Source organism: Euprymna scolopes, chromosome 6 (assembly GCF_053919585.1).
Source record: "Euprymna scolopes isolate OS-2025 chromosome 6, ASM5391958v1, whole genome shotgun sequence".
Taxonomy (NCBI): domain Eukaryota; kingdom Metazoa; phylum Mollusca; class Cephalopoda; order Sepiida; family Sepiolidae; genus Euprymna; species Euprymna scolopes.
In genome coordinates, this window is record NC_136487.1 from 92,292,399 (window position 1) to 92,319,848 (window position 27,450).

General features: G+C 34.3%; 1 protein-coding gene across 2 annotated transcripts in view; it reads left to right on the plus strand.

The window, feature by feature from the left end:
- Positions 1-27,450, plus strand: part of LOC145277790 (solute carrier family 61 member 1-like) — a 125,101-nt gene that overhangs the window by 9,631 nt on the left and 88,020 nt on the right. For both annotated transcript variants that reach the window (XM_080129606.1, XM_080129605.1), the window contains exons 2-4: positions 18,315-18,459; positions 22,388-22,448; positions 25,292-25,399. In XM_080129606.1, the coding sequence (XP_079985732.1) occupies positions 18,315-18,459; positions 22,388-22,448; positions 25,292-25,399 (314 nt within the window). The remainder of the gene's footprint in view (positions 1-18,314; positions 18,460-22,387; positions 22,449-25,291; positions 25,400-27,450) is intronic.

Below are 27,450 nucleotides of genomic sequence, written 5' to 3' on the forward strand. Positions count from 1 at the left end.
AATGTCATAGATGTGTAGTAGATTGATTTGTTTTAATGCAAAAAAAAAAAAAAAAAAAAAAAACGAAACAAAAAACAAGATACAGATAATTATAATATAATTTACTAATATTGTGAGAATTTTATACTAACACCTTGGCTAAAAAAGTATATTTTCTTTTTGTTTTATTCGACTTTCATTTTTTTTTTATGCGATTGCATATGAACATCTTGAAAATCTTGCCAGAAAAAAGCACAAACAATTATTTTAAAATTTTAACTTTCGTACATTAATTTAACCTAAAATGATGAATAATCATCATTTGCAGGCTACTCTAACATTGTAGAAATGTTCACTCACCCAAAGTCTGACTGGCAAGGTTGTAAAACTATGCGTAATCGCTTAGACCCCCCCCCCAAAAAAAAAAAAAGCTTACAGAATTTATTTCCATGAGGAAAATAATAATTTTTGATTAGTGTTCTAAAATGCTGCAATGTCTCTGAAATATAAAATCATTTTACATCCAATTAATATTGCTCAAGCATTTCTCAACTGGAAGGATCTAAGAGATCTGACTTGCTAAAGGAAAGATAGTTGACAAGGTAGAGCAACATCTTATTGAAGTGGCGAGAAATTCTAGTTAGATTGCGGGACATCATTAGGTTTCCCGCCAAGCAGAATCTGGCACTACGGGCCACCGAGAAGACATTCATAATGATGAAAGAGATCAAGAAAACAAAGGGAATTTTTTACAATTGTAAATTTATTGGCCAAATATGACACTGCGCTCTGTGAATATTTGGTGAAAGTTAACCTGGGAAAGGAAATTGCTACTTTTTATCTGTCACTAGAAATTCAAAATGAATTTGTGAGCATTTTGGCAAAGCAGGTGAGAAAAAAAATCATCGATCAGATCAGAGAAAGCAAATATTTTTGCATAATTTTTGATAGCACTTCTGATGTATCTCACAAGGACCAGATGAGTTGCGCTACGTAAAAATTGACGAAAATAAAGTGACAGTGGAGGAGTTGTTTCTCTGCTTCATCACCACAAAAGGTAAAAGCGCAGAGGACATTTCTAAACTGATTTTGAGAGAACTGGAGAATGATGGGATTCAGACTGGTGACTGTATTGGCCAGGCATTTGACAATGTTGCTATTATGGCAGGCTACTGATCGAGTGTACAGAAACGAATCTCCAAAATCAACCCAATAGCTCTATTTGTGCCATGCACTAACCATTCATTAAATCTGGCTTGTGTACATGCTGCTTCTGTAGCAGTTCACTCTGTTATATTTTTTGGCATACTTGACTGGTTATTCTTGTTTTTTTTTCTGCATCTGCACATTGCTGGGACGTCTTGATTCAGTTGACTGGTATATAAGTATCAAGCGAACTGTGGAAACTAGATGGAGTAGTTGAGCAGATACTGTAAATGTTGTGGTAAAAAAAATATTGGAAGTCGTCATTGCCCTGAAACAGCTCACAGAAGAAGGAGAAAATGCAACTACAAAATCAGATGCATCTTTAATTCTCAAATCGGTATTGTCGTTTCCGTTTCTTTTATTTCTGAGCCTTTGGAAAACTATTCTCCCAGAAATCAATGATGCCCAGAAGCATCTTCAAGAAAAGGGGCTGGATCTGCAACAAAGTTCTGTCAGGCTGATGGCATTGAGAGATTGCCTTCTTCAAAATAGAGAAAAGATGGCGGGCACTTCAATAGACGAGTCAAAAAACTCTGCTCTAAAATGGGGGATATAAGCATAGAGCATCATATCCGCAAAAAGAAACAAATGAGTGGTGAATGATTGACTGATGCAACACTGGGGTTTGATACTGAGTTGAGACGGAAAATGCTGTCTGTCATAGACAGGTTGACTGAAAAAATATCTTGCAGATTTCAACAAGTTCACAATCTTGCAAGTAAATACGCTTTTCTTACACCGTCAAATCTGCTTGATGATAATTATGATTGTCAGCTTGGTGAAGTTGACGAAGATATAGAAAAAGATAAATTCTTTGCCGAAAGGAAGAGATTACAGTATTTTGTGAAAGCTGCAGGAAAAGACAAAATCAATGGAACTTTTGAACTTTATACCACCTTGGGGATTCCGTCCCTAATAATGTGATCTTGCTGCACATTTTCCTTACCCAAGATATTAGCATTGCCAGCTATGAGCGCTCTTTATCGAAAACTACCTTTGATCAGAAATGAGCCAGACAAGGCTTACAGACTTGGCAATCCTCTTCAGAAAGAGGGAACTTGTAGATAGAGTGAATTTTGGTAGAGTTATTGATAACTTTGCTGAAAAAGAAAGTGCAAAAAGTATGTTTGTAAATTTTCAACCGATTTGATGCCTTGCGATAGTTCTCTCACAAAAAATAAATTTATAGCCTTATTTTCAATTCATAAATATGTTTATTTAAAAAAAATGTAAAACTATTTTTAAAAGGATTGAAACATGATTAACAACAACAAATTTAAATTTTGTGCATAAACCGAGCGATTACACACACAAATTTCAAAAAGCACGGATAAAAGACGTTTTTTTTTCTCTTTGGGAGGCTCGACCTCTTAATAATAACATTATGACGAAAAAGAAAAGAAAACTGCATTGGAATATCCTCTACTTGATACAGCCATGTTTTTTTGTGAAAATTCAGAAATAACAACAATAAAAAACGTAAATAAAAATGATTTTATCATTTCTTAACCTTTTCATGTATTCAAATGTTCTCATTTAAATTTATAAATTCAAATTTCAAATATTCTCATTTAAATTTATTAAAAAATGTTTTAAAAAATCTGTGACTTTCCATTTGTTAAATTTTGCGCTTAAACCAAGCAATTACACACAAGGATTTTAAAAAGCGCCGATACAAGACGTTTTTTTTCTCTTCAAGAGGATTGACCTCTTAACCATAACATTATGAAGAAAAAGAAAAGAAAACTGCATCGGACTATCCTCTCTTTGATACAACCATGTTATTTGGTGAAAATTCGGACTTTAACAACAAAAAAGGAAATAAAAATGATTTTATCATTTCATAATATTTTCGGGTGTCCAAATTTTCTCATTTAAATTTATTATTATATTTGTTTGTGTAGCCAATTAATTTAACATTTTTTTATAATTTGAATAATACATTTTTGTTTTGAAAAAAAATGTTTGGTTTCTTTTGTTTCATATTAACGTTTAAATGTAATCATATGCCAGTGGGAAGGAGGAGGGTAATTATATTCCAGTTGGGAGGACAAAACAGTCAATTATATGCCATCGGGGGGGGGGGGGGCAAATTTGACAACCGCCCTGGGTGGCAAAATCTGATGCTACGCCATTGCCCCCAACTTTCCATGTTAAGGACTGCTTTCGGAATAAACACTCCCTCCCCCCTGGTGTTACCAGATCAGGCTGTCCTTTGGCTTCCTGAGACGAAATGCACCTACATTGACGTTTTTTGTTTTCTGATCTTTTTTGTAAAACTTAATTTTGTTCTGTAAAACCAAAAACAAAAACAAAAGCCCCCAACTTTCCCTCCCCTTTTTATTTTATTCACCCCCCCCCCCACACTCCCAGACCCTGTCGGTGGAGTATCAGAATACACCGACCGCTCCCCTGCAGAGAGTAAAAGTCCCTCAATGGGGCCACAGACTGGGGAGCGGACAGACAAACCCTTCTGAAACTATATAGATCACTAGTACGCTCAAAACTAGATTATGGCAGCTTCATTCATGGCACCACCAGAAAATCAGACACTGTTCAACATCAGGGCCTCAGGCTTGTACTGGGAGCCTTCCAAACTTCTTCCACTGATAGTCTCTATACAGAAGCCAACGAACTACCATTATCAATTTGGCACAACAAATTAGCTTTACAGTACTTAACCAAAATTCTCTCTTGCCCAGACAATCCTGCCTACGATTGTATTACAAACGCACTTGATTACAATCTCTACGATAGGAAAAAATCACATCCATAAAAATCCAGCCTTCAATCCCAACTACCAAGACCTATTTGACCAAAAGGTAAAAGCTATAAAACCTTTTGGTCTTCGTATGAAACCATTAGTGGAAGATGCAGGTATCACAATCAAGAACATCCATGAGGTCAACTAACTAAACCTCCCACCCTGGTTACTAAAACAACCTCCCACCCTGGTTACTAAAACAACCTCCCATCCTGGCTACTAAAACAACCTCCCACCCTGGCTACTAAAACAACCTCCCACCCTGGCTACTAAAACAACCTGAAATTATCCTTGAACTAAACAAGCTCCCAAAAAATCAAACTCATCCACTGAACTATCAAGAAAAACTATTTAACATTCAGGAAAAATACCCAACTCATCAGCATATCTATACAGATGGTTCTAAGGACGGCAACAGAACTGGATGCGGAATAATATCCAATAGCACTACCTTGCAGAAGCGACTACCAGACTATTCTTCAATTTTTAGTGCTGAAGCCACAGCTATAGACCTGGCACTAGACCTCATTACTGACCTCACCTGCAACAAATTTATAATTTTTTCAGACTCCCTATCAGTACTCGAATCTCTAAAGAACCAAAATTTAAATAACCCGCTACTAATTAATCTATTACAAAAAATACATACTCTTTCACAAAATAAAAATATCAAATTCTGCTGGATACCCAGTCATTTTGGAATCCAAGGCAATGAAAAAACCGACAGAGCTGCAAAAAATGCACTAAATCTTGATGTAAGCGATTTAAAAATTACACACTCGGACTACAAACAACTAATACATAGATTCATCATGAAGCAAGAAAAATGGAATAATTGTCAAAACAACAAACTTTGCAAAATCAAACCCACAATAGAGAAATGTTTACCAAATTTCAGAAAATCATGTAGAGAGGAAGTAGTTTTGTCCCGCATTCACATAGGACATGCATATATAACCCACTCCTTTCTGCTAAGAAAAGAAGACCCTCCAGAATATGTGGCATGCCAAGAACCCTTTACTATAAAACACTTTCTTTTGGATTGTGGCGGTGGCGACCTCGAGCATATCCGGCAGAACTATTACAACTAGGCACTGCCAAAAATGGCCGCAAAATCAAGTTGTTGTTGTTTTTTAAAACGAAATTACATTTATTAAAATCCATTATTTCTGAGTAACTTTTTTTTTCCAGAAAGATAAAACCCTGAATTTTATCATATAGAAAACAGAATAATGTAAAACTTTTTCTACTATTTTTAATTAAATTTTAAATGTTAAATTTTCGCAAAAAGTTAACAATTGACATTTTTTGTCTTGCACAAAAAACGTACTTAAATATTTAAAAAAAAAAGGTTTTTGAAATAATTAATTTATTTATTTATTGTCTAACTAAGATTTAGGATGATTTTATAAGAGAATATGCAAAAATATTAAAATATAAGTACCTGAATTTCAAATAATTCCACTTATTCATATAGGTAACTAGATATTTCGCGTCAATGTAGAGTCTAGATCGACTCTGTTTACGTTTGTGTTTGATAAGAAGAAAACTATGGAAGACCAAACAGGCCAAAAAAACTTATTTTTCAGTGATGAAAATTTCAATGTATTATCAAGCTGAGGCTGGCCAGTACCAGATGGGTGACCATTTGTATGAGTTTGGTTTTTAATGTGTATGTGTATGGGGGCCAGGCTCCCCAAAATGGGGGGGGGCAATTTAAAGCAGAATAAAAAAAAAAAAAAAAAAACGTGTTTGGTCCACCGTAGTCGAAAGGCGGCAAACGTTTTCAAACGGGATCGAAAAAAATGATGCTATTTTTAACACAAAGGGCACAATATTTATCGAATTTTTTTTTGTATCGATTCTTCAAAGCATGCCCTGTTTAATAATAGTCATGCATTATTCGGCTCGCTAAAAATAAATTGTTAATTTATTTATCAAAAATTTTAAAATGGCTTTTTTCGTATAAATATTAAAAAAAAAATTTTTTTGTTTTGCTTAACTTAAATTAATTATTTTACTTAACATATTCACCGAATTTCACACTTCAAAACTCAAAAGCGGGATAATTAAGCACAATCGAAGTTCTGATATTCAGACGTCAAAATAAGGTATGCAAACAATTTTTTTTTTTTTTTTTTAATCTATAATTCTATTCCTTACAACAACACAAAATGTTTTGTTCAGTTTCAGATGATTATTTTAAGCATATTTGTTCCCACTTCAAAACAAGGGGTGTTTTGTAAGCAAAAAAATATATATATATATATAAATATCGTTTATGAAAAATAAGTACACTGTTATAAAGTTCATTCTTCTCCAAATAATCGCTGAAAATTTCGTATTGATCGGATGATTACCTGATTTTTGGTAGATTTTTTAAAAGACGGTCCGTCAAAAAGTACTGACCTGCCCCCCCAGTTTTGGTGGTGCCTAATTACAACGTTAACAATTTGAAAGAACTGTTTAAAAAGGTCAATCCTAACAAAATACTAACATTTCTACAAAAAGCCAATTTATACAAAAGAATATAATTTTACCCGATCCAACTTCACCCCCACCAAAAAAAAACAAAAAAAACACCACCTAATGACCCAAAAAAGCTGACTGAATAAGTTAAAATATCTAACAAAAAAATAAAATATGACGGACCTCGGCATTAAATAACCCCAAAAAAAAAGGTTGACATGCCGTAAAACCCAACCTAATCTAACCTAACCCAACCTCCCCATGTTAAGAATGGCTTTCGGAATAAACACCTTTTGCAGGTAAGTTTTCAGTGGTACAACCAGGCCACATTGACTGAAAAGAAGACTATTTGTTGCCCGGGAATAAATTTTTATTTTATTTTTTTACTTTCTATTGGGAGTGGGGGGTGTATTCTCCACATTAAATTCAAATCACGTGTCTAACTTTACTCTCGCGCCCAAAATGTCAGAAAGTTAAAAGGCTGTCTGAAAATGACGTCAGGTAGTTATAGAAAGGTAGGGAGTGCTGTGTTTTTTTTCAAGTTCATTCAAGAAAGGAAAATATTAGAATCTTACATATAAAAATTACGCGAAACATGTAATCTAAAAAAATAAGTAGAAATATTTTTTGCAATTCTAATTTTTTTGTGGGAAAATATCAAATAAACTAACTTAATTTAATGATAATATCGGTATTCGAGATTAGAATTATATCGAATTCATTAATATGGACTTTAGGGGGTTTTCCATAATGTTCCTGAAAAAATTAATTTTTCTTTTTTTTTTATTGTTAAAATTTATGATGCTTGATTTTCATAACTACTGAAAACCATAACTTTAGTAAAGGTGTTTTTTGTTTAAACAAAATAATACATTTCCACTAAGATTCAAATAAAAATAATGGATTCAATATATTCCGTTATCATTATTTTATAAACACTGAAAATTTAATTAAAATTGGTTAATTTTTTTTTTTGATTTTTGGTGAATTTTTAAGTTAAGAGAGGGATCAAAATGTTTATACATTTTGAGCATCAGCTGTTCATTTTGCACATACCTAGAAATAAATTAACTAGAAAGTAAAGTCTGGGTGTCTTAGGACTGAACAGAAATGAGAGAGAGAGAAAAATACTTCTATGTAAAAATAAAATAAAAATAATGGTTATAAGCGGTTAGCTCCCAGAATGGCTGCCAAGTTTTAGCAATTAGTTCAACCTGGTTTTCTAAGGGGTAACAAGGCGAATAAACCATTTTCTGTTTTGCGGATTTCTTCTTTTTCTTTTTGCAGATATAATGAGTGGTGTTTTTTAACACCTTGAAAAGCCTTCCTTAATCCTACCACTAACCCTAAATCTATGTAGCAATTATTCTGGCTTTATCGGTCCGTTCAGATGTTTCTTAGGGGGGCGTTGCCACCCAGACTTAAGTTTAATGTTAGAGGTTAAGAGAGAGTATGTTATGCTTTGTAAAAAACAAATAAATCAATCACTGTTTATCAAAAATGAAATTGAATTATATTACAAATTAAACATCATAATAATAGCGTCTCCAATATAGAATATTGCCGAAGAAATGATCTTTTATACGACAGATAATTTGCACGATGAACTACTCCGCAAAAATCAAACAGGTTAAAACAATGGACATTGTCACTACCTGTAAAACCAGAAATAAATTAATCGATGAAAATTGGCAGCCATGTTGGAAGCTAACTGCTTCAATAAAAAATAACTTATGTGCCTCATTTATTCCCAAATTAAAAACTGATCTTGTGGAGAGGCAAGTAGATAGGGACAACAGTCAATTGATGCGATACAACACATGATCAGTTAACATTTGTAGCATTCGCAGACTATTTCTGATTGCAGTGTAGTGTCATGTATCAGGTGTTCATACTTGTTGCAAAGTTCGCCTTGGCATTATCCTGGCATTTAGAACTGAGGCTCATGAAGCTCCAGTTTTCCTTTTTGTCCAGAAGAAATATTGTTCGGCTCACAAACACGTTTTTGGTTGTTCTTTGAAATTCTGTTCATGTTTTTTTTTTTCTCCAACCTTTTGTTCATTGCTTTGTCACCTGAAGATTTTTTTTTTTTTTTTTTTTTACATAGGCATCACCACTTATCAAGGCCAAGAGGCCACTCAAGGATAAGGGTTAAAGACTGTACAGTAGACATTGGACAATATAGTAATCATTAGTAATGAAAATTTGGTAAATTTGATAACTTATATAGAACGGCTCATCAAGAACTTATTTACGTTAGACTTGAACACAACCATATTGTAGTCAGCCGGAAAGCAGGAAAACGGAAGACAATTCCACAGGTGTGCAGTTCTAAGAAAGAAGCTTTGTTCATGGAATCTACGTTTAGGTTTAGGCACAGATAAAGAGTGGGGGGAATTATTGATAGTGTGTACAGCTAGACGAGTGTTTCTTGTGAAGGTTTGGCGAGGAGGGACCATAGATTGAAGCTCAGTTGAACACCTTCCATGAAAATAACGATACATCAGAGACAAACTCGCAATATCTCTTCTGTGAGATAGAGGTTGCAAGGAAGAGAAAAGGACATCTCCTACAAGGCTACGAAGTCTATTTTGAACTCTATCAAGGCAGGACAATTCAACGAATGGAAACATTTATTAGTCTTTTTCGTACCGGAACAAAAAAGATTATTAGAAAATCGCAAAAACAAAAAAAAAAGTTATAAGCAAAAGCTGGAGAATTCTGTTATGTGTAACAATGTTTGCTTTAGTGCGTGAATGCAACATTCTGACCTCTGGTCGTTGAATACTCCAACTGTTTATGATGAATGTGTGCTTACATATCAGCTCTACATTGCGAGTAAATCACTCGCATTTGCGAGTGATTTTTTTCAGCTGGCGACTAAAAATAAAAAACACTTTACATTTTAGCAACTGTTTTTTTTTTACCGACAATCTTCTATTTCTGAATGAAAAATGTGTCTGTGAATTGAAAGAGTGATGACAAAGCAGTTCTGTTTGAAAACAAAAAAGATTTAGAGTAACAAGCTATTGATTTTATAATTCAAATTGAACAAATGTTAAAGTGTGACATCTTTGCCAATTTGTAATGTTTTTATTTTTTTTAGGTGGTTGTTGATTCAAGTTTGATAAAATTGAAACAGATTGAAATTTCTGAATTTCCTCCTATAAATTTTGTCTATATCATCTTAGAGAATTCGAAGATAAAACAAAACTTCACCTAAAATTATTGGTTTATTCATAACATTAAAGTGAAATAACATTACATCGGTTTGGCTAGTAAATGAAAATATTTAGTTGTCAAAGGTCAACTAAAATTAAATTTGTCTGTAGAGCCCTGCATATGTAGTTGATTTCCTTCAATTCTTGTTTTAATTGTCGGTGGCCTTGAGGTAAATATGCTAGGGTTCAAATCCCCTGAGCCTGGTCAGTTTTACTTTATGTGGGTTATCGGATAAGATGGCTGTGATAATGAACGAATAAAACAATAGCTGATTCATTATATGCTTTATTTATGAAACGCCACTACAAGAAAATCAACAATAACTGAAAGCAATAACTTTTCTTTACCTTCAAGTTATATAAGGGACATAACTACCAAATCTCCCTTCTTCAAGTTATATAAGGGACATAACTACCACATCTCCCTTCTTCAATCTAATTACTTGAAATTTTATTTTTATTTGCTCATTGCCAATTTGCTGCCTGGATACTAATGGTGTCCATATTTGTCGGCCATTGAGCAATTCTGTTGGAGAGTTAGTATTCGCAGACATTAATGTGGCTCTGTATACCATCATAATTAGATAACTGTCTTGTCCAGTTTCTTTTGCATTCAGTAGTATTTTCTTCCATATTTTGACCATTCTCTCAGCAAATCCATTAGATTTGTGGTAATGTGGAAGCAGTATCTTCTGTAGCAAGCTGTATGATCCGGAGAAAAGTTTAAATTCCTTGCACATAAACTGTGGACCATTATTCGAGTATAGAACTTCTGGTACACCTCGTTTTTCAAATATTACCTTTATATTTTTGATGATGGCTCCCAATGAGGTGGAGTGGAGTCATCGTATGACTGGACTTCAGCTGTACTGGTCTGTTACAAATATTTCTTTCTAGCCATTGAGAATTTATCTATGCCGACATATTGCCAAACGTAAATGGAATTTTCATGCTGGTACATCAATTTGACAGGGATGCGTGTCTGATACTTTTGGCAGGTGTGACAATTAAGTACTATATCCTCAATGTCTTTATTCATCCCTATTCAGTATATAAGTAAACAAGCTTTTAATCTGGTTTTCTCAACTCCTTCTTGCAATGTATGGAATTCTTCCAATATACTTCTTTTCAGTAGATATTAGACAGACTGACACAAAATCTCCCTTATCAATAGCAGTTCTAGTTGGTTTCCTTTTAAACATTTCACAATTCAATATCTTTCTGAGTGGCTATGGGCTCAAACTCCATCAAACATATAGAAAGCTTGTTTCTTTTAAAGTTTCTTCTATTCATTTGAAACAAAATGAATACACGTAACCTATAATTACCTATTAATGATGTGCATGTTCGCATTAATTCTGCATTTGCTAGTCTCTTACTAGTTAATATCATAAAGGCCAGAGTTCAATCATACCAAAATGGTACTTGATGCCTTCTTGCTAAACTCACAGTATTATAAAGTAAGGATAAATAGTAAGTGGAAAAACCCGGGAAAATGAATGGCATCCTCCCCTACATCATGATGTGATAGCCAATGAAAAAAGAGGTCTTTGGGTTACCATCGACTATGGTCAATCCATATAGCTGAGTTTTGTTTTTATATATCTCAAAAGTGTTATCTCTATCCAGTAATGGGATTGATATTAATAGCAATAACTTGTTTTTGTAAAACAGCCAAGTCTTTATAATATTTCCACAACTTTTTAGTGTGGTTATTTGATCATAGCAAATGATAGAGTAACTCAATACCTTTAGCAATTAACTTAGGTGTCTTGTGGTCATTATGTTAGGTGACAGGTATCTTGGGAACATGTCCAGCTGATCTCTAACATGCTCTAATAATTCATCAAAGATTGACTGGTTTGACGTACATTAGTAGTAACTGCTATTAAGTGGAAATGTTGTTGTGTAAAACTATATAACTCCTGCAATTTAGATGCTACTGTTTTTGTTCCATTAATAACTTCCTTTTAAAATTCTTGCATATTTTTGTTAGTTTAAACTAAACAGAAAAATACAAATAAAACACAATAGCCCAATTACATTTACACATTTATTGTACACTGACAAACATTTAAAGAACAACACAACATAGTACAATGGAGACAGTTCAATAAGACTCACTGGCTGGTGGAATAAGTCCTTAGAGCTCACCTCGTGGTAGAAAAAGGTTCTCCTCTCCTTGAGAGGGAAAATCAACACGTCTGCCCGTGACCAAAAGTAAAAGACACAAGAAATATATAAGGGGCAGATTACTCCTCCCCGGTGTCCTCTAATTTTTAGTCCCCTACACCCCCCCCCAAAAAAAAAAAATACGGAGTACTTTTGATTGAATGTTGTGAGAGGATTTTTTTTTTTTTATGTAGAGAAAAAGTCTCTTACATGGGCAGGCCATTTTACCTGTCTGCCTGAACGTGTTTTTTTATAAGGGCGTTTTTCCAATGTCACTTTGACTGGCATCATTTGTGAAGGATTTACTTCTAAATATGCATCCTCGAGTGTTGCAGGTTTCAACCTGTCAATTGAAATATTTTGTTCTTCACCCTTAATGAGGACGTTGAAGTACTTGTTGTTTTTCTTGTTGACTTTAAAAGGTTCACGATACGGTGGTTGCAGGGTATGCGACCTAGCTGTATCACAAACAAACACATGTGTGCATGTCTCTAGTGCCTTTGGCACATATGTGTTAGCGCACTTCTTTATTCCTGATAGAGAGTATGCCATTTTGGCCATGGTTCATGTCAGTCTATCAACAAATGATGCGGGGTTCCAAACTCTATTTGGTGTATCACAAAAGTATAGTGCTGGCAGGCGTAGTGTGGTACCATACAGCGCTTCTGTTGCTAAGCAATTCATATCTCTCTTTACGGCTGTACGCAAAGCCAGCAAAATTAGAGGAAGGTGTTCTAACCACTTTGTATTGCTGGCAAGCACTGCACATAAAGAGACCTTTAGGCTGCGATGTAGACGTTCGACTGCACCATTTGCTGTGGATGGTATGCTGTGGTGTGTATACTTCTGATGCCCAAAAGTCCTGATAGTTTGTGAAACAGTTCGGACTCGAACTGTCTACCTCTGTCAGTTGTCACATTTTCCGGTACATCGAATCTTGCTACCCATCCAGCGAGGAAAGTTCTGGCTGTTGTGTATGCTGTCATATTCAGCATTGGTAAGGCTTCAAACCACCTTGAAAATCTGTCGACACATGTCAACAGATAGCTTTGGCCTTCACATGTCGGAAATGGACCGGTGATGTCGAGGTGTATGTGCTTGAACCTCTCATCAGGTACTGGAAATGTGCCTAGTGGCGCACGTGTATGTCGACCGACCTTGGCCTTTTGACGCTGCACGCACTTCTTTGTCCATTCTCGCACGTCTGCTTTCATCCTCGGTCAGACATACCTGTCTGTCATTAAATGTATTGATGCATTGGCCCCCTGGGTGTGATAATCCGTGTACCACGTTGAATATATCTTTCCTTAAGGATGCTGGGACATATGGGCGCAGTTGGTTAGTGCTGATATCACACACTATTTTTCTAGGGCCGTTGGGGTGTGCCATTTTCACCAGTTGCAGTGATGTTCCATTATTCTGCAGAAGCTTCTGCAGGTGCTCGTCTTTTTCTTGCTCCATAGCTAAGATGTTGGCCTCGACGGAAGGTCCCAATGTGAAGGAGTTTATTCTTCGTGACAGTGTGTCTGCTGGTATATTGTCAGTTCCCTTCACGTGTCTGACATCTGACGTAAACTGTAGAATATAGTCCAACTGACGAACCTCTCGGGGAGAGTATTTGTCTAAAGAGGACTGCAGAGCGCCTAATAGAGGCTTGTGGTCAATCACCAAATAGAATGGCTGTCCCTCTAGGAGCTGCCGATAATGTTTTATTGCTGAAAACGAGACCAACAACTCTCTGGAAAATGTGCTATAGTGTGTTTCTGCGTCAGTCAATTTCCTGGAGAAGAAAGAAATAGGTCGCCAGTTCCCATTACATTTTTGCTGCAGGACCACTCCAATTCCAGTTGAAGATGCATCTACTGCCAGGCAAAGTTCACTATCGGGTTGAATGTGGGACAGCTTTGCGGTGTCTTCTAACATGGCCTTTACTTTGTTGAATGCTGCTATTGCTTCCTCTGATAGTGTAAGGTTACAGTTCTTCACATTTGTCAGCATACCTGTCAACGGCAAAAGTACTTGGGCAACATGAGAGAGAAACCTACGATAGAAGTTAACTAATCCTAAAAATTGCCGCAACTGTCTCATTGTAGCAGGAATAGGGAAATCTCGGATGGACTTGACTGTCTCTGGGGACGGGGAAATTCCCCTCTCTGAAATATGGTGCCCCAAAAATATAACCTCGGATTGACCAAAAGTACACTTTGATGGATTTAAAACAACACCATATTGGTTCAGGCAATCGAATACTTGGTGCACATGATCTATATGTTCCTGCCTATTCTTGCTAGCAATGAGGACATCATCTATGTATGCACACACAAATGGCAAGTCTCGCAGAACCTGGTCTATAAAACGTTGGAACGTTTGAGCTGCATTGCGTAAACCAAATGGCACACGCAAAAATTCAAACATTCCAAATGGTGTGGTAATTGCCGTTTTGGGAATATGTTCGGGCTCCACCGGAATCTGGTGGTGTGCCCGAATAAGGTCTAATTTAGTAAAGATCTTATTATTCTGGGCCACTTCTGTTATATCTTGGATATGTACTGGGTACCTATCCGGTTTCGTAGCGGCATTTAAAGCTCGGTAGTCCCCACATGCCCGCCATGCATTTGGACCCTTACTAACAAGATGAAGAGGCGAGGCCCATTCGCTATTTGAAGGGCGAACTATGCCAAGCTGCATCATCTGCTGAAATTCTGCTTTCGCAGCCTTTATTTTTTCAGGTGTTAAACGTCTAGCTTTACAATGGACGGGTGGGCCTTTGTCTCGATGTAATGAGTTACGGTGTGCAGTAAAACTTCCTTTTGAAAGGAGGGGACCGATATTGAAGGATATTCCTTCAACAGACTCAGGAAAGCTTCGTCCTGGTCTGCATGTGCTACCTTTGGACCGAATGGTGTGCCAGTCCCCACAACTCCACCTACTGCAAGTTGTGTACCTGGATCTCTGAGACACTGGCCTGACATATCTACTACCAGGCCAAATGCTTGCAGAAAGTCAGTACCCAGTATAGCACTGCTTACGTCAGCCACTATGAAAACGTGGATAAACGATCTGCGTAAACCCAAGTTGAGGTTCATGCTTGTGTTCCCGGGACTGGCTGCGACCTCCTCTGCTGCCATGTCCCTGCTTCTGTTGTAATAATAGTCTGGCGATGTCTTCCGCCATTCTGTTCATACGGGCTTCCAACGTTTTTTGGCCCTCCATTAATTTTTCCAGAAGCTCGTCTCTTCCAGAGGTCTGCACGCTGGATACTGCAGACGATTGTGTGGATAATATGTCTGCAATGTGATCTGCCATGACAGCGAGTTGTTCCACAGGCGTGGACTCGTCCTGAGCAGCAACAGCCACCTTATACTCCGTTGGGATCCGTTGGAGAAAAATATGTTTAACTATGCTTTTATCCATCGCACCTTCCACTAATTTTTGTAGCCGTTTTAGAAATTGGGACGGCTTGCTATTCCCCAGGGTGTCCTGTTCCAACAACTGCGAAATACGCTTATGTGTGGAAACAGTCACAGCAGTTGTGACTCTCTCCTTAAGTACATCGTACGGCTTTTCCATAGGTGGAGAGATTATTAGCGCGGTTACCAGGTAAAATGGATGCGACGTAACAGAATTTCTCTGCCTGGTTGTCAATCAATTTTTGTTTGAAAAATAAATTGAGTTGAGCAAAAAACAAAGCAGGGTCGTCGCATACTAATAAGGCATTAAGGTTACAAGTTGTCGCCATTTAAAAAAAAATATTTATTTATTTTCTTTTACCGCACTGGAAACTACAACAGTCTAGCAGCAGAGCATGGAAAGAAAGGAATAGTAATAATGCAAAACGGAGGGTAAGGGGGCACAGAGACTGAACGCAACGTACTTGCTCATATCAGCCAATCCCGCATCAGGCGCCGAATATGACCGTGGCAGGAAGACCGACAGCCGTTTTAGGAACGAAATTTTCCTATAAGGAATAATTTAGTTTCGAAAAAAAGAACTTTTTGCATTTGTTGTGCACGATTAAAACAAAACCCTAGTTCTATCCTTATTCTATCGACAAAAAAATATGTAAAGAATAAAAGAAAAATCATGTTGCTATCTTAATTACCCTACCCTATGAATTTTCATTTAGGGAATAATAATTAGAATTCTAGTAATAAAATTTACATCCTAACTTTTTCTTATTGTTCATAAAAATATCATCTTACTTTCTTTTTTTTTCTTTTTTACAGAACTTATTATCTATGTGCATGCATGTGTATATATATATATATATATATATATATATATATATATATATATATATAATATATTTTTTCTGAGTAACCAATTTGTTAGTTTAAACTAAACAGAAAAATACAAATAAAACACAATAGCCCAATTACATTTACACATTTATTGTACACTGACAAACATTTAAAGAACAACACAACATAGTACAATGGAGACAGTTCAATAAGACTCACTGGCTGGTGGAATAAGTCCTTAGAGCTCACCTCGTGGTGGAAAAAGGTTCTCCTCTCCTTGAGAGGGAAAATCAACACGTCTGCCCGTGACCAAAAGTAAAAGACACAAGAAATATATAAGGGGCAGATTACTCCTCCCCGGTGTCCTCTAATTTTTAGTCCCCTACATTTTGAATCAGTCAGTTTATGCTACTCTTATTCTAGGGCAGTTCTAACCTTGACACATTTAGCATTAGCTAACAGAACCCCCATTGAAGTTCTACAGTGCATTCTATATCAATTTGTGTAATGTATTAACGTATTAATAATGATATTCGTTTTGTGCATCTGTCCTATACAGAAAAATGCACAGAATTTATCTCTCATAACAAAAATATTTTGGTTAACTGCCCTAAAAAGTTAGAATGGCCCAAAAATAGTGGAACATTTTATGTTAAGTTCCATATGCTGGGAAGGGTGATTGTGAGATGGACATGGCCTACTAGGTTGGGAAATTTATCTCTATTTAAGATAGTTTTATTGTTGACCATTCACATAACTGGTAACCTAGTCCTTAAAGTGATCTGATCGGAAGGCCCTGATTTCGGTCCTTGAGCTTTTAGAAGACTGTCACTTATAACAGATTGTTAATCAGTACCTTCAATCAATATTCCAAGGGTCCCTTATTATAGGGAATGCAAGAATCAACTATCTCCTCTCTTCTTGCATATATTTCTCTACTATTTGTTTTCTGACCCTTCTCAAATTAATTACTTCTGCCTTTAACTGTTCTAATAATGGCATAAGTTTTTTAATCGATCACCAAGGTTACTTTACTCACTTTGTTGCTTTTCTTGAATATAATATTCCAATTATGTTTCCATACGGCTGCTGTTGCTTAGTTTTTGTTTATTTGATCAGTAAATCAAATTTCTACACAGAACCCAATACGATCATGACTCTGATTGTCTAATCTGCATGAAGTCCTACTTGTTGGTTGTAACTATTTGTTAGGTCTTCAAAATTGAAAATTCATGTTCATACTGATAGCAGCCGGGGATCAGTGATTGCATATAAAGTTAGGGAAGGTTTGGCTCAGAAGAATCAAAGGATTCAGTTCCACACTTGAAACTTTCCTGCTTATCACATTTAAAGGCAGTGATGATTAGAGGATGACAGAACCTTATTAGCTGGGTTGCAACCCTGTTACCACTAGGTGCCAGATCTATGTGTTATGGGTAGCTGTGGTAGGAACCAGAGATTCAGATGGTATAGTTCTGACACTACTACATTGCTACCACTCCTTCTACAGTGAGGAAGGACTGGATTTGAGGGGTCTGTCTGCTGCTACTCATATCAGGAATAATAACACCAGATATTTTCTTCTGTCCATTTCTATAAGATGTAAGAATAACTAACATTACTACATTCTTCTAGCTCATCACTGAATACCTTATTTACCTTAACCGATTATGATAACACATGAGAACTTAGTCCACAGCACATTCAAAATGGTCTTTTCATGCATGACAGCACCAAAATCTCAGGGTATCACCAATTTATCCAATATTATTTTACCAGTCTTTTCTATTTTTGAGGGCAATCTTCAGTTGATAAAGTTTAAGTTATTACATGTGAAAAAGCAAATATTTGAATTTCTTTAATCAACTACAGAAGCAAACGGATTAAAAATATTCAGTTCAAAATTCTGTACCAATTCCTAAGTTCAAAGTACTTGAATAAAGCTGCAGATTACGTCAACCAAAATGTGAAAATAACAAGATGCGAATAGCAGTCCGAATAATCTAAATGATACAAGCAAAATATGTTTTCATATTGCTAATAATATGGTATAACAATAACAAATGAAAATTCATTAGTCAAAAGCAAATTTTGATTTGTTAGCTCAAATGCTATTTGGGTCAGACTCATAAAATCCAACAGGATAACTTTATATGTTAGATTTTATGTTACCCACTTTTTATTGGTAAATGCAGATTTTATTTTTCTTTGTTTTATAATAAAGCAATTTTAAATGCTTTCCTATGTTTTTTCTTTCTTTAGCTGGAGATTGGCTGCAGGGTCCTCATGTTTATGCACTTTATGAAAGTTACGGCATGACAGTCCACCAAATCGAGCTATTATTTGTAGCTGGATTTGGCTCCAGTATGATATTTGGAACCTTTGTTGGCTCCTTTGCTGACAAATTGTAAGTTACCATTTTAAACTATAATGTCATTAACACAAAAGTCTACTTATAGAATCCATAACATGCCCATGGTAGAAAAGGTATAAACCCACACCATCTATGCATAAAAGAGAAATCAGTAATTGGTTATTAATAACTGTTTTGTTTTTAGAAAGAAAATGTCTCTGTGTATAATATCAGATTGGTGCAAAAGTTTTTGCCGATTTTAAAATTTCATTTTGGAAATGAAAAACTGTTTTTGAAAATCTTTATTCATAACAATAGTGACATTTGCTCTGTATGAATTTATTCCATCTTTCAACAAGCTTTTAAATACCTTGTTTGTAAAATTATGTAGGTTTTAATGTGAAATATGAATCTAAATCATGTTCAATATCCTCTCGTAATGTTAACCTAAAGCCATATAAATTGTTTTGTAATCCCCAAAATAAATGATAATCCAAGGGAACTAGGTTAGGAGAATATGTAGGATGAGGAAATAAGAAATCTTTGGTTAGTAATACTGTGTGAAGATGAAAGATGACTTCTTTTCTGTTGACTAAAAAAAATCATTTTCGAGTTAACATTGGTGAGAATATTGTAGAAAAATATCAATGATGTTTTAACAGTTTGAAAGCAAAAGTTATACATTAATCATGATGCTATGTTTAGGTAATAACAAGATGCATAAAATAAATTACAGTGGTTTAAAATGTCCCTTCTATAAATCGGCAAAATCTTTTGCAGTGACCTGATATTTGGATCAAAGGTGAGGACAAATCAGATTTAAAATCCATTTTCAGATTAAATTCATCAAGAGATTTGCTCATCACATATCATTTTGTCAACATATCTGGTTGTCATTGATATATTTTTTTCAAGCAGTTTATTGTTCAAATAACAAAGCATGATTATTACTTCTGCAAAGGAGGTTATGTTTTCAGTTGAGTTTGTTCATTTGTCACTGTTTGATTGCGTACAGCTAATCGTCACCAAATTTGTTCAAAATATCAGTCATGGTGTAACTTAGAACTGGTTTAATTTTGGGATATCCAGGTTAAAGGTCAAAGGCATACAAAAGATGAAAGTCGCACTTTTAGCTATAACTTTGGCTCTGTTCATTGTAAGCACTTGCTACTTGGCTTGTATTGTAGCTAATGAAGTCCTGCACCTTATATGTCATTGACTTTAAATTTCAGTCTAGAAGAAAATTTTAATTACACATTTTTCCAGATTTGATGTATGGACCTAATGCTCTTTGATAACTATAATGATCATACAAAATTTCAGCTTGATCAAATAGTTTTCTGTTGTCCACATTTCCATGGCATAACTTCAGAATACTTCATGCAATATGAAGTAAGGTTCAGATAAGACTTTGATCCATTCTTACATTGTCAAGCGATGGTATTCTGTCTTATGATTTGTTTATGTTCATGTTATTTGAATAAAAAATTTAATCTTTTCATTGAAATTAGATTCTTGAGTTTTATTAATTCTACGGCACAGAGTTTGTTATCAAAAAGATAACATTTTTTTAAAATAATTCTTTCCTTTGTCATTAATAGTTTTTTTTTCTAGGCTACTTTAAATAAAGTTAATATTTTCAATGACTTGTAAAAATGTTGGTGTTTTCAAATTTGGTATACCTAATACTGTGGATATCTATGCGTGTAGAGATAGTCCTATCAATATAGTGGCTTAACATAGTTTTAAGTTGTCTTTAATAAAAGGTGAAAATTTTAGTGAATGAAATACTAAAGAAATTGTTGCCTTATTATCAAATTGTATTTCTGTTCACTTTTATCTTAACTGTTTTTATTGATTGTTTTACTATTAAAAGAAAATCTATGCCATGAATCCTATTAAGAAGATTCAATGTGTTAGCTGTTGAAATGAATCAAATATTAACAGTTAATCATTATTGTATATTTTTTTTTTAGAGGTAATAGGATTTCGCCCAATATGTAGGCTAATTTGATTTAATAATTATTGCTTCTATTGTGATTAATTTTTATTTATTACAGATGATACTTTATAAAGATTTTTTGGAATTCCCTCTCGGGTTCCTGCTTCCCTGACTGTACTAACATGCAGAAGTTCAAGTGTAATCTGAACAGACATCTTGCTTCCCAATTCCCTACATAATATCTCTGTGAATTTGGTCCTAAATAGTTGCTCCTGATGACAAAGTGGCACTGTGCCTTGTTTGGGGTGAAATAACAATAAAAAAAAATTTTTTTTAATATTAGTGACAGCTTTAATGATAAAGTAAAAGTACATCAGAGTTATGTACCAAGTCTGTTGCTTTTCATTTGTGTTTTTGAAGTATTGTCTAGAGAGTTTAATACAGGTTGTCCGGAATAGATGCTGTATACTGATTATTTAGTATTTGGCAATGAAACAATGGATGACTCTTACTTGTTAAGCTAAAGTCTTAGACAAATGTTATGGGAAATAAATGTCTTAAAGTGAATGTGACCCAGACTAAAATGATGATCAGTGGCTGTTGTGCTGGAGAGCTGTCAAACAGAGAAAAGTTCTCTTGCTTAGTTTGTGGAAAGAGAGTCTGGTGCAATTCAATTTTCTTGTGATACATATAAGCATTTGGTACACAAGAAATACAGTGGAATTACTAGTAAATTGAGAGAGGATAACCAATTTGTGTGCAAAAAGTGTAAGATAATGGAGATGGATGAGAATTCGGATGTGAATAAAGTATATCTCAATGAGAATGTTATTGTTGAGAAGTTTTGTTACGTTAGTGGTATTATTCGAGTACATGGTGAATCAGTACTAGTGTGGTTGCAAGAATTAGGAGTGGATGGAGTAAGTTCAGGGAACTTCAACCATTACTAACCAGCAGTGTTACCACTCTTAAGCAGAGGTCGACAGTAACAAGATTTTGTCCAATGTTTAGATTGGCTTGATCTAATAATTATTGCTTCCATTATGATTGATTTTCATTTACCATGGTGAGTGAAGATGACATTACATTTTTAAGGTGTTTCACTGTTTCATAGCTTGCATTTGTAGTTATATACTATGGAATTTGGCTTCTACACCAATAGTACACAAGACTTTCTCAGACTCCAGAAATTTAAGTTTTTTTGTTTTCTTTCTGGAAAAATTTTCTTTATTATCAAATTCCACTTCCAATGAATCTTCAACCATTTGCAGATAATTATTTTTAGCTGAGTTATTGTCAAAAATGTGATTTTTTTCTCAATAGGTTCAAACAAGATAATTCAACTTCAGACTCTTAAAAGGCAATAAAAGTTACTTTTCTCACTATCTGGCTATTTTGTCATATGTTTAAAAGTATTTTAAAGCGTTTTTTGTTTTTTTTTTCAAAAAATAAGTTCAGTCAAATATAGTGTAGCTAGATGAGGTTTTTGTTGTGAATGTTTTACAAGTGGGAACCATAGATTAAAGATCAGTTGCGCATCTGCTATGATAATAATAATGATAGAGTAGAGAAATCTTAGCAATGCATCTTCTATATGAAAAGGGTAGTGGGGAGGGGAAAGGGATGTTTTCCACTGGATTTCAAAATCGGTTTTGTACTCTGTCAAGACAGCAAAGGATACTCTGAGCAGCATGTCCCCAGATGTAGCAACAATACTCCACCTTAGGGCATATTTGGTTTTTAAACTGGTAGACATCCAACCATTTTTCCAGCAAACATGGCAATAGATTTGATCTGTTTTTCATTTTAGGTCATTTTTAAGTCAGTCCCAGAAGCTTGTTAAAACAGGGGCCTTCCTCAAGACAAGAGTCATTCATTTCAATTTCTTGTTTTAGTATCTATATTTATTTGTCATACCAGTGTACACTAATAATATTTGGTTTCTATACAAACCAATAATTTTTTAAAGTTTTTAGAAATTCATAACTAGAATTTAAAAAAAAAAAAAAAAAAAAGAATTATTTGCGCTTCTACTTTCAGTGGGCGTCGTCTGAACTGCATCCTGTATGGCATTTTATACTGCTTGTCATGTGTCACAAAAGTAAGTCCATTTTTTTTTTTATTCTTTAAAATCCTGTACATCATTATTATTTATTTGTTTGCCTTTTCTTCCTTCACAATTAAACCCTTAAAATGTTTTAAAAGTGTATCTTGTTGCACGGATATTTACACTATTAATACAGAATCAACATCCAGATCAAATTCAGTTTAATATTTCAGCTCATTTCATCTTGAAATGTTCTATGCTGTTAAACTAGCAGTTTCCATGTCCCAGCATTGTCCGGGATAGAATATAAAAGAATTATTTAAGTATAAAAACTATCAATAAAATATTTTAGGTTCTAGACTGGGGAATCATTGTGTGCGGAATTTTTCTTTTTTGGGCAGAGGAGGTTAGTTTTTGTTTGTTTCACTGCTTCTAGATAATATGAACAGAAGTAAACTGAGTTTGCAAATTAAAACTTAGTTTAGGGTGATCACTGTTATTTAACTAAATATTTCTCCCATTGCGTACCTGTCCTATGTATGTATTGCAACTGTGCACATGTTTAGACTAATTTATTAAAATGATGTTATAATGCAGTTTTATACTTAAACAAATTCTTTGATTATCTGACATGAAATGCCTGTTTCCTGTTTCAAAGTCGATCAAACTTAGAGAGTCTTTTTTGCCAAGGTGTTGTTTTACCTGCTCCCTTTTTTAATAGTTGCCTTAAAGGATCCTCTGACATGATATGACTTTAATACTGTAGAAATTGTATTTTTGGAACTATTATTTTCTTTTGCAATAGGAGAAATCTTCAACTATTAGCTATTGTGTCAATTATTAATCAAGGCATTATACTGTCATGATTGAGATTAAAGTACTTTATCAACCATTTTTTTTTCTTTTCTCCAAATCTTAACATTTAACATTTATTGTTTAGAAAGTCTTTTTTTTCCAATCCCAATTCTGACTTATCAATAAAAACAATTTGATTCTTTATATATCTCAAACCATCACCAAAAAATAATCAGATAAGATGCAACAAATATGAAAAGGATGCATTTGTGTTGGCAATAGCTTCTTTAACTTCCATTTGAATCAGTAAACAGATAATCCTGGTGTATATTGAATGTTTAAAGATTAATTTGTTTTGTATGTGTATATAAACAAATAGTCTGCAAATGCAATATTGTATTTTACCTATAGATGCAACCCAGGCATATATGACCACTACAGGTCAAAGTAAACTGAGAACTAAGGGGTTACTCCACATTCCCCAAACTTCTAAAATTTAGGCATAACCACTGGATATTGTTTAAGATCATAATCAGCACCAGATTGGATAGAGTGTTTAAGTATTTGATATAGATGAGAGGTAGGGTTGGCAGATAAAAAAGAAAGAATGATGATAGAAAAGGTTGGTAAATATAGATTTTGAGAAGGGAAAGGGAGAACACCTTAGCTGAGAGTGTTCGATACAGTTTAATGTCATTTCCGGGATTCTTCTCTGCATTCAGTACTAGATACATACATTTACATGATGAATAACTTGTTAAATCAAATAGCACAAATGAATATTTAAAAAATTTTTTATTGTTCATGAATTACTATTTATCAAGATCAAAAACTACTTGAGAGTAAGGATTAATGAAATGGAATGATTGTCAGTTGAATGATGAAGAATATTATGAGATGATTGAAAATGATTAATAGAATGAACTAAATTTGATTACTTATGAGGGACTGTCTATGACAAGTACTTGTCGATGACTGTTGCAATCTGCAGGGAAATAGTTATGTGGTAATGTGTTCTATGGGCAGAAAACCCTTGCAAAGAACTTCTGTTCATGAAATTTTCGGCCTGATATGGAGGCAGAAAGGGAAGTTTCTTTTCATTGTGGAAGAAAAAAAAAGAGTTCTTGTCATGAATGTCTTTATAAAGAGGATTGGAACACAGTTGTGTACTTTGCATGGAAATAATGATAGAGTAGAGAAAGACTAGCAGCATCTGTTTTCTGTAAGAAAAAATTTGTAAAAAGTAGAAGAGATAATCCTTATGAATTTTGAAGTCCATTTTGTATTTTGCCAAAGAAGAAAAGTAACAACATCTCCGCATATGTGGTGACAGTACTCCATCTTAAGATGTATCTGACTCGTGTAGGTAGAGGTTTTATATAGGTTAAGGCTGAAAAGTAAATACTTTATTTACTACTTACCTGCATACTTGTGTGATCTTAACTACAAACTTAAACAAAATTCCACTACTTATGATCTTGGGCTAATTTTTCAGCTGTCAGAAACAGCACGCCAGTCTCAACCGTTATCTGGTTAGCTCATCTTATCTCTTGGCTGATCATCCCATTGATCTTTCATGAATAAATATGGTGTATTTCTTCAGCTGAAGTTTGGTACTGGTATCTGAGAAACATGTCCAAACCATGTTAATTTCTTTTATCTAAGAACATCATTGACAGAATGTTAAGATTTTTCCTTTTTTGCTAATTCAAAGTTATGGCAGGGTCTCCAATAATGAATTTTTGTCTCTATTTGGCTTGATCAGAGGTTTGGTCTGGGTGAAGGTTGGTTTTATGGAGAACATTATAAAGTCTTAACTTCAGAGGTATTGATGTCCTTCATGTTTCATATCTTTTCTTTTTGACAATTAAATGCAGAAGTTGCTATTTCTATTTTTCTGCTAATGGCAGGTGAGGAATCATTGAGCCAAGAAAAACAATCTTCATTCTTTTTCGACATTTTTTAAATTTGTATTTAGAATTTAATAATCTGAAAAGGACCAAGATGCCTTAAAACACAACAACCAAACACAGTTGTATATAAATTAAATAAAGGAATCAATAAATTTTGTTTTATCTGTTTGTTTTTTTAATTTTTAACAGCATTTTCCTAACTTCTACATTTTGTTTGTTGGTCGTATCCTTGGAGGAATTGCCACTTCAGTTCTTTATAGCGCCTTTGAATCTTGGATGATTCATGAATTCAATGCAGTAAGTTTGTTCTTATCTTTTCAAATAAAATAGTAAAGTTCAAATTGTCCACTTTTAATCTTGCTAATATTTTAATATTTTAATTTGGAATCTTGCAGTAAGAAAATTGCTTGATTACAAAGTATTGATAACTATTGATAACTAGTTGTATTTACCCAATGATGTCCAGTACCTTCTTTATTTTCAATTTGATTTCGCATTTTTGTCTTTTATTTTATCCTTAATAAATCATTCAGAGTGTATTTTTCAAAACTTACATATCAGCAAGAAAACCAATTTAAGTAACTAAAATAAGACACAACAAAGGAGGATTTTCATCCTCCTCCAATCATGGACAGAAAAATAAAGCCAACTCTCTGAAGAAATTTGAAAATCAGTAAGAATGAAAAATACAAATTCAATTAGAGATTGGAAATAAATAAAAAATTTTCAAGCCTTTTAGGTGATAACTGAGTTTCAAGTATGTAATTTTCTTTTTGCAATCCAAAGATATGAGGCCCTGTCGGTGGGGCATTAGAATACACCGACTGCCCCCCTGCAGAGGGTAAAAGTCCCTCAATGGGGTTCCTGGATATGACCTTAAACTATATCCAGTGGTGAGGCCCAGCTTGTGGGCTTTGGGGAGTGTGGAGCCACCCTTTAATTACCATTGCTCCCAGGTCCACTCTGACCCAGAGTGGTAGTACCTGTTAGGGTCCCAACTATGGGTTAAATAGAAACCGATGTGAAAACAACAAATATACTCTGTTAAAAAAATTTTTCTTCAAAATCTTTGGATTCGGCATTAAATAACCCAAAAAGGGTTGATATGCCATAAAACAAAAGCAATCAACCAACCAAAGATATGTTTATTATGATAAGTATACAGAAAAATAAAATGTATACAACTAATATTGTTAATGTCATCAGTTTCCAGCCATAAAATTTTTGCGAATCCATGGCATCCAATGCAAAACAGTATTCTCAGTTTTCATTTGTTGTATTCTTGGTTCTATTGCTAATGGAAGCATCTCCGGCATGGCTTTTATCATGGCAAACATTTTTACAGAGATAATCCGGTCATATGCCAGATAGAGAAAACGATGCCAAATGCCAGAAAATCATACATAAGAAAAGCTATCGTCAACTCGATTTGTTTACACTCATATAAAACTGATGAAAAGAAGTCGACAACAGTTGTTAATGAATGCTGTGTATTCAATATGTGCAACTGTCGTACTTCACTTTTGCTTTGTATGATTTATTTGTAAGTACAACTATGTGAAAAGCAAAAATAATAGAAAGATATTTAAATTATGATTAAGTGTCAATATCTTAAAATAATAGACAGTTACATGCATATTGGTGATGATCTCAGTTATGACAACCAATCTCTGGACCGCCACTTTCTCACAGCAAGTATACTTGACCTACTTTCTTGTGAAAACAAACCTGTTTGAATGCTCTTTTTTCCACCATTTACTCTTTTATATCATAATTGCTTATTCATTGTAAATTAAAAGTGGAACATATTTCTGCATGAATGGTTTTTTAGTGCATTGTTATACAAGTTTGTTTCTCCTGATGCAAATAACAAATGAAGCTGTAATTTTTCTGGAAACTGAATCACATGTGTGAACAACTAAATTTTAAATTAAGTTTTAATATTTTAATATTTTGTATAAATTTTAATATTTTAATATTTTGTATAAGTTTTAATATTTTGTATAGATTTTAATATTTTAATCAGAAAAAAATTATTAAATAGTTATTATTAGATGCTCAATTACTAGTTGGTATAGTAAGTTTTTTATGAAAATTGCTCGAGACAAGGCATGAAGCCACTTGATGTAAGGAGTTGAAAAGAATGGAAGATAATTATTGCAAAGACAAGAAATATCTATTAACCTTAGCCTTTAGAGAGGAAAACAGTCAGCAGGAAGAGGGTTCTACAATCATATAGTTCTTACAAAGAACCTATTGGAATTAAAAGCTGTATTACAATGATGTATCAAAACAGCGAATTAATGGAGACCACTAGATCAGCAAGTTGAACAAGCTGGAACACAGGA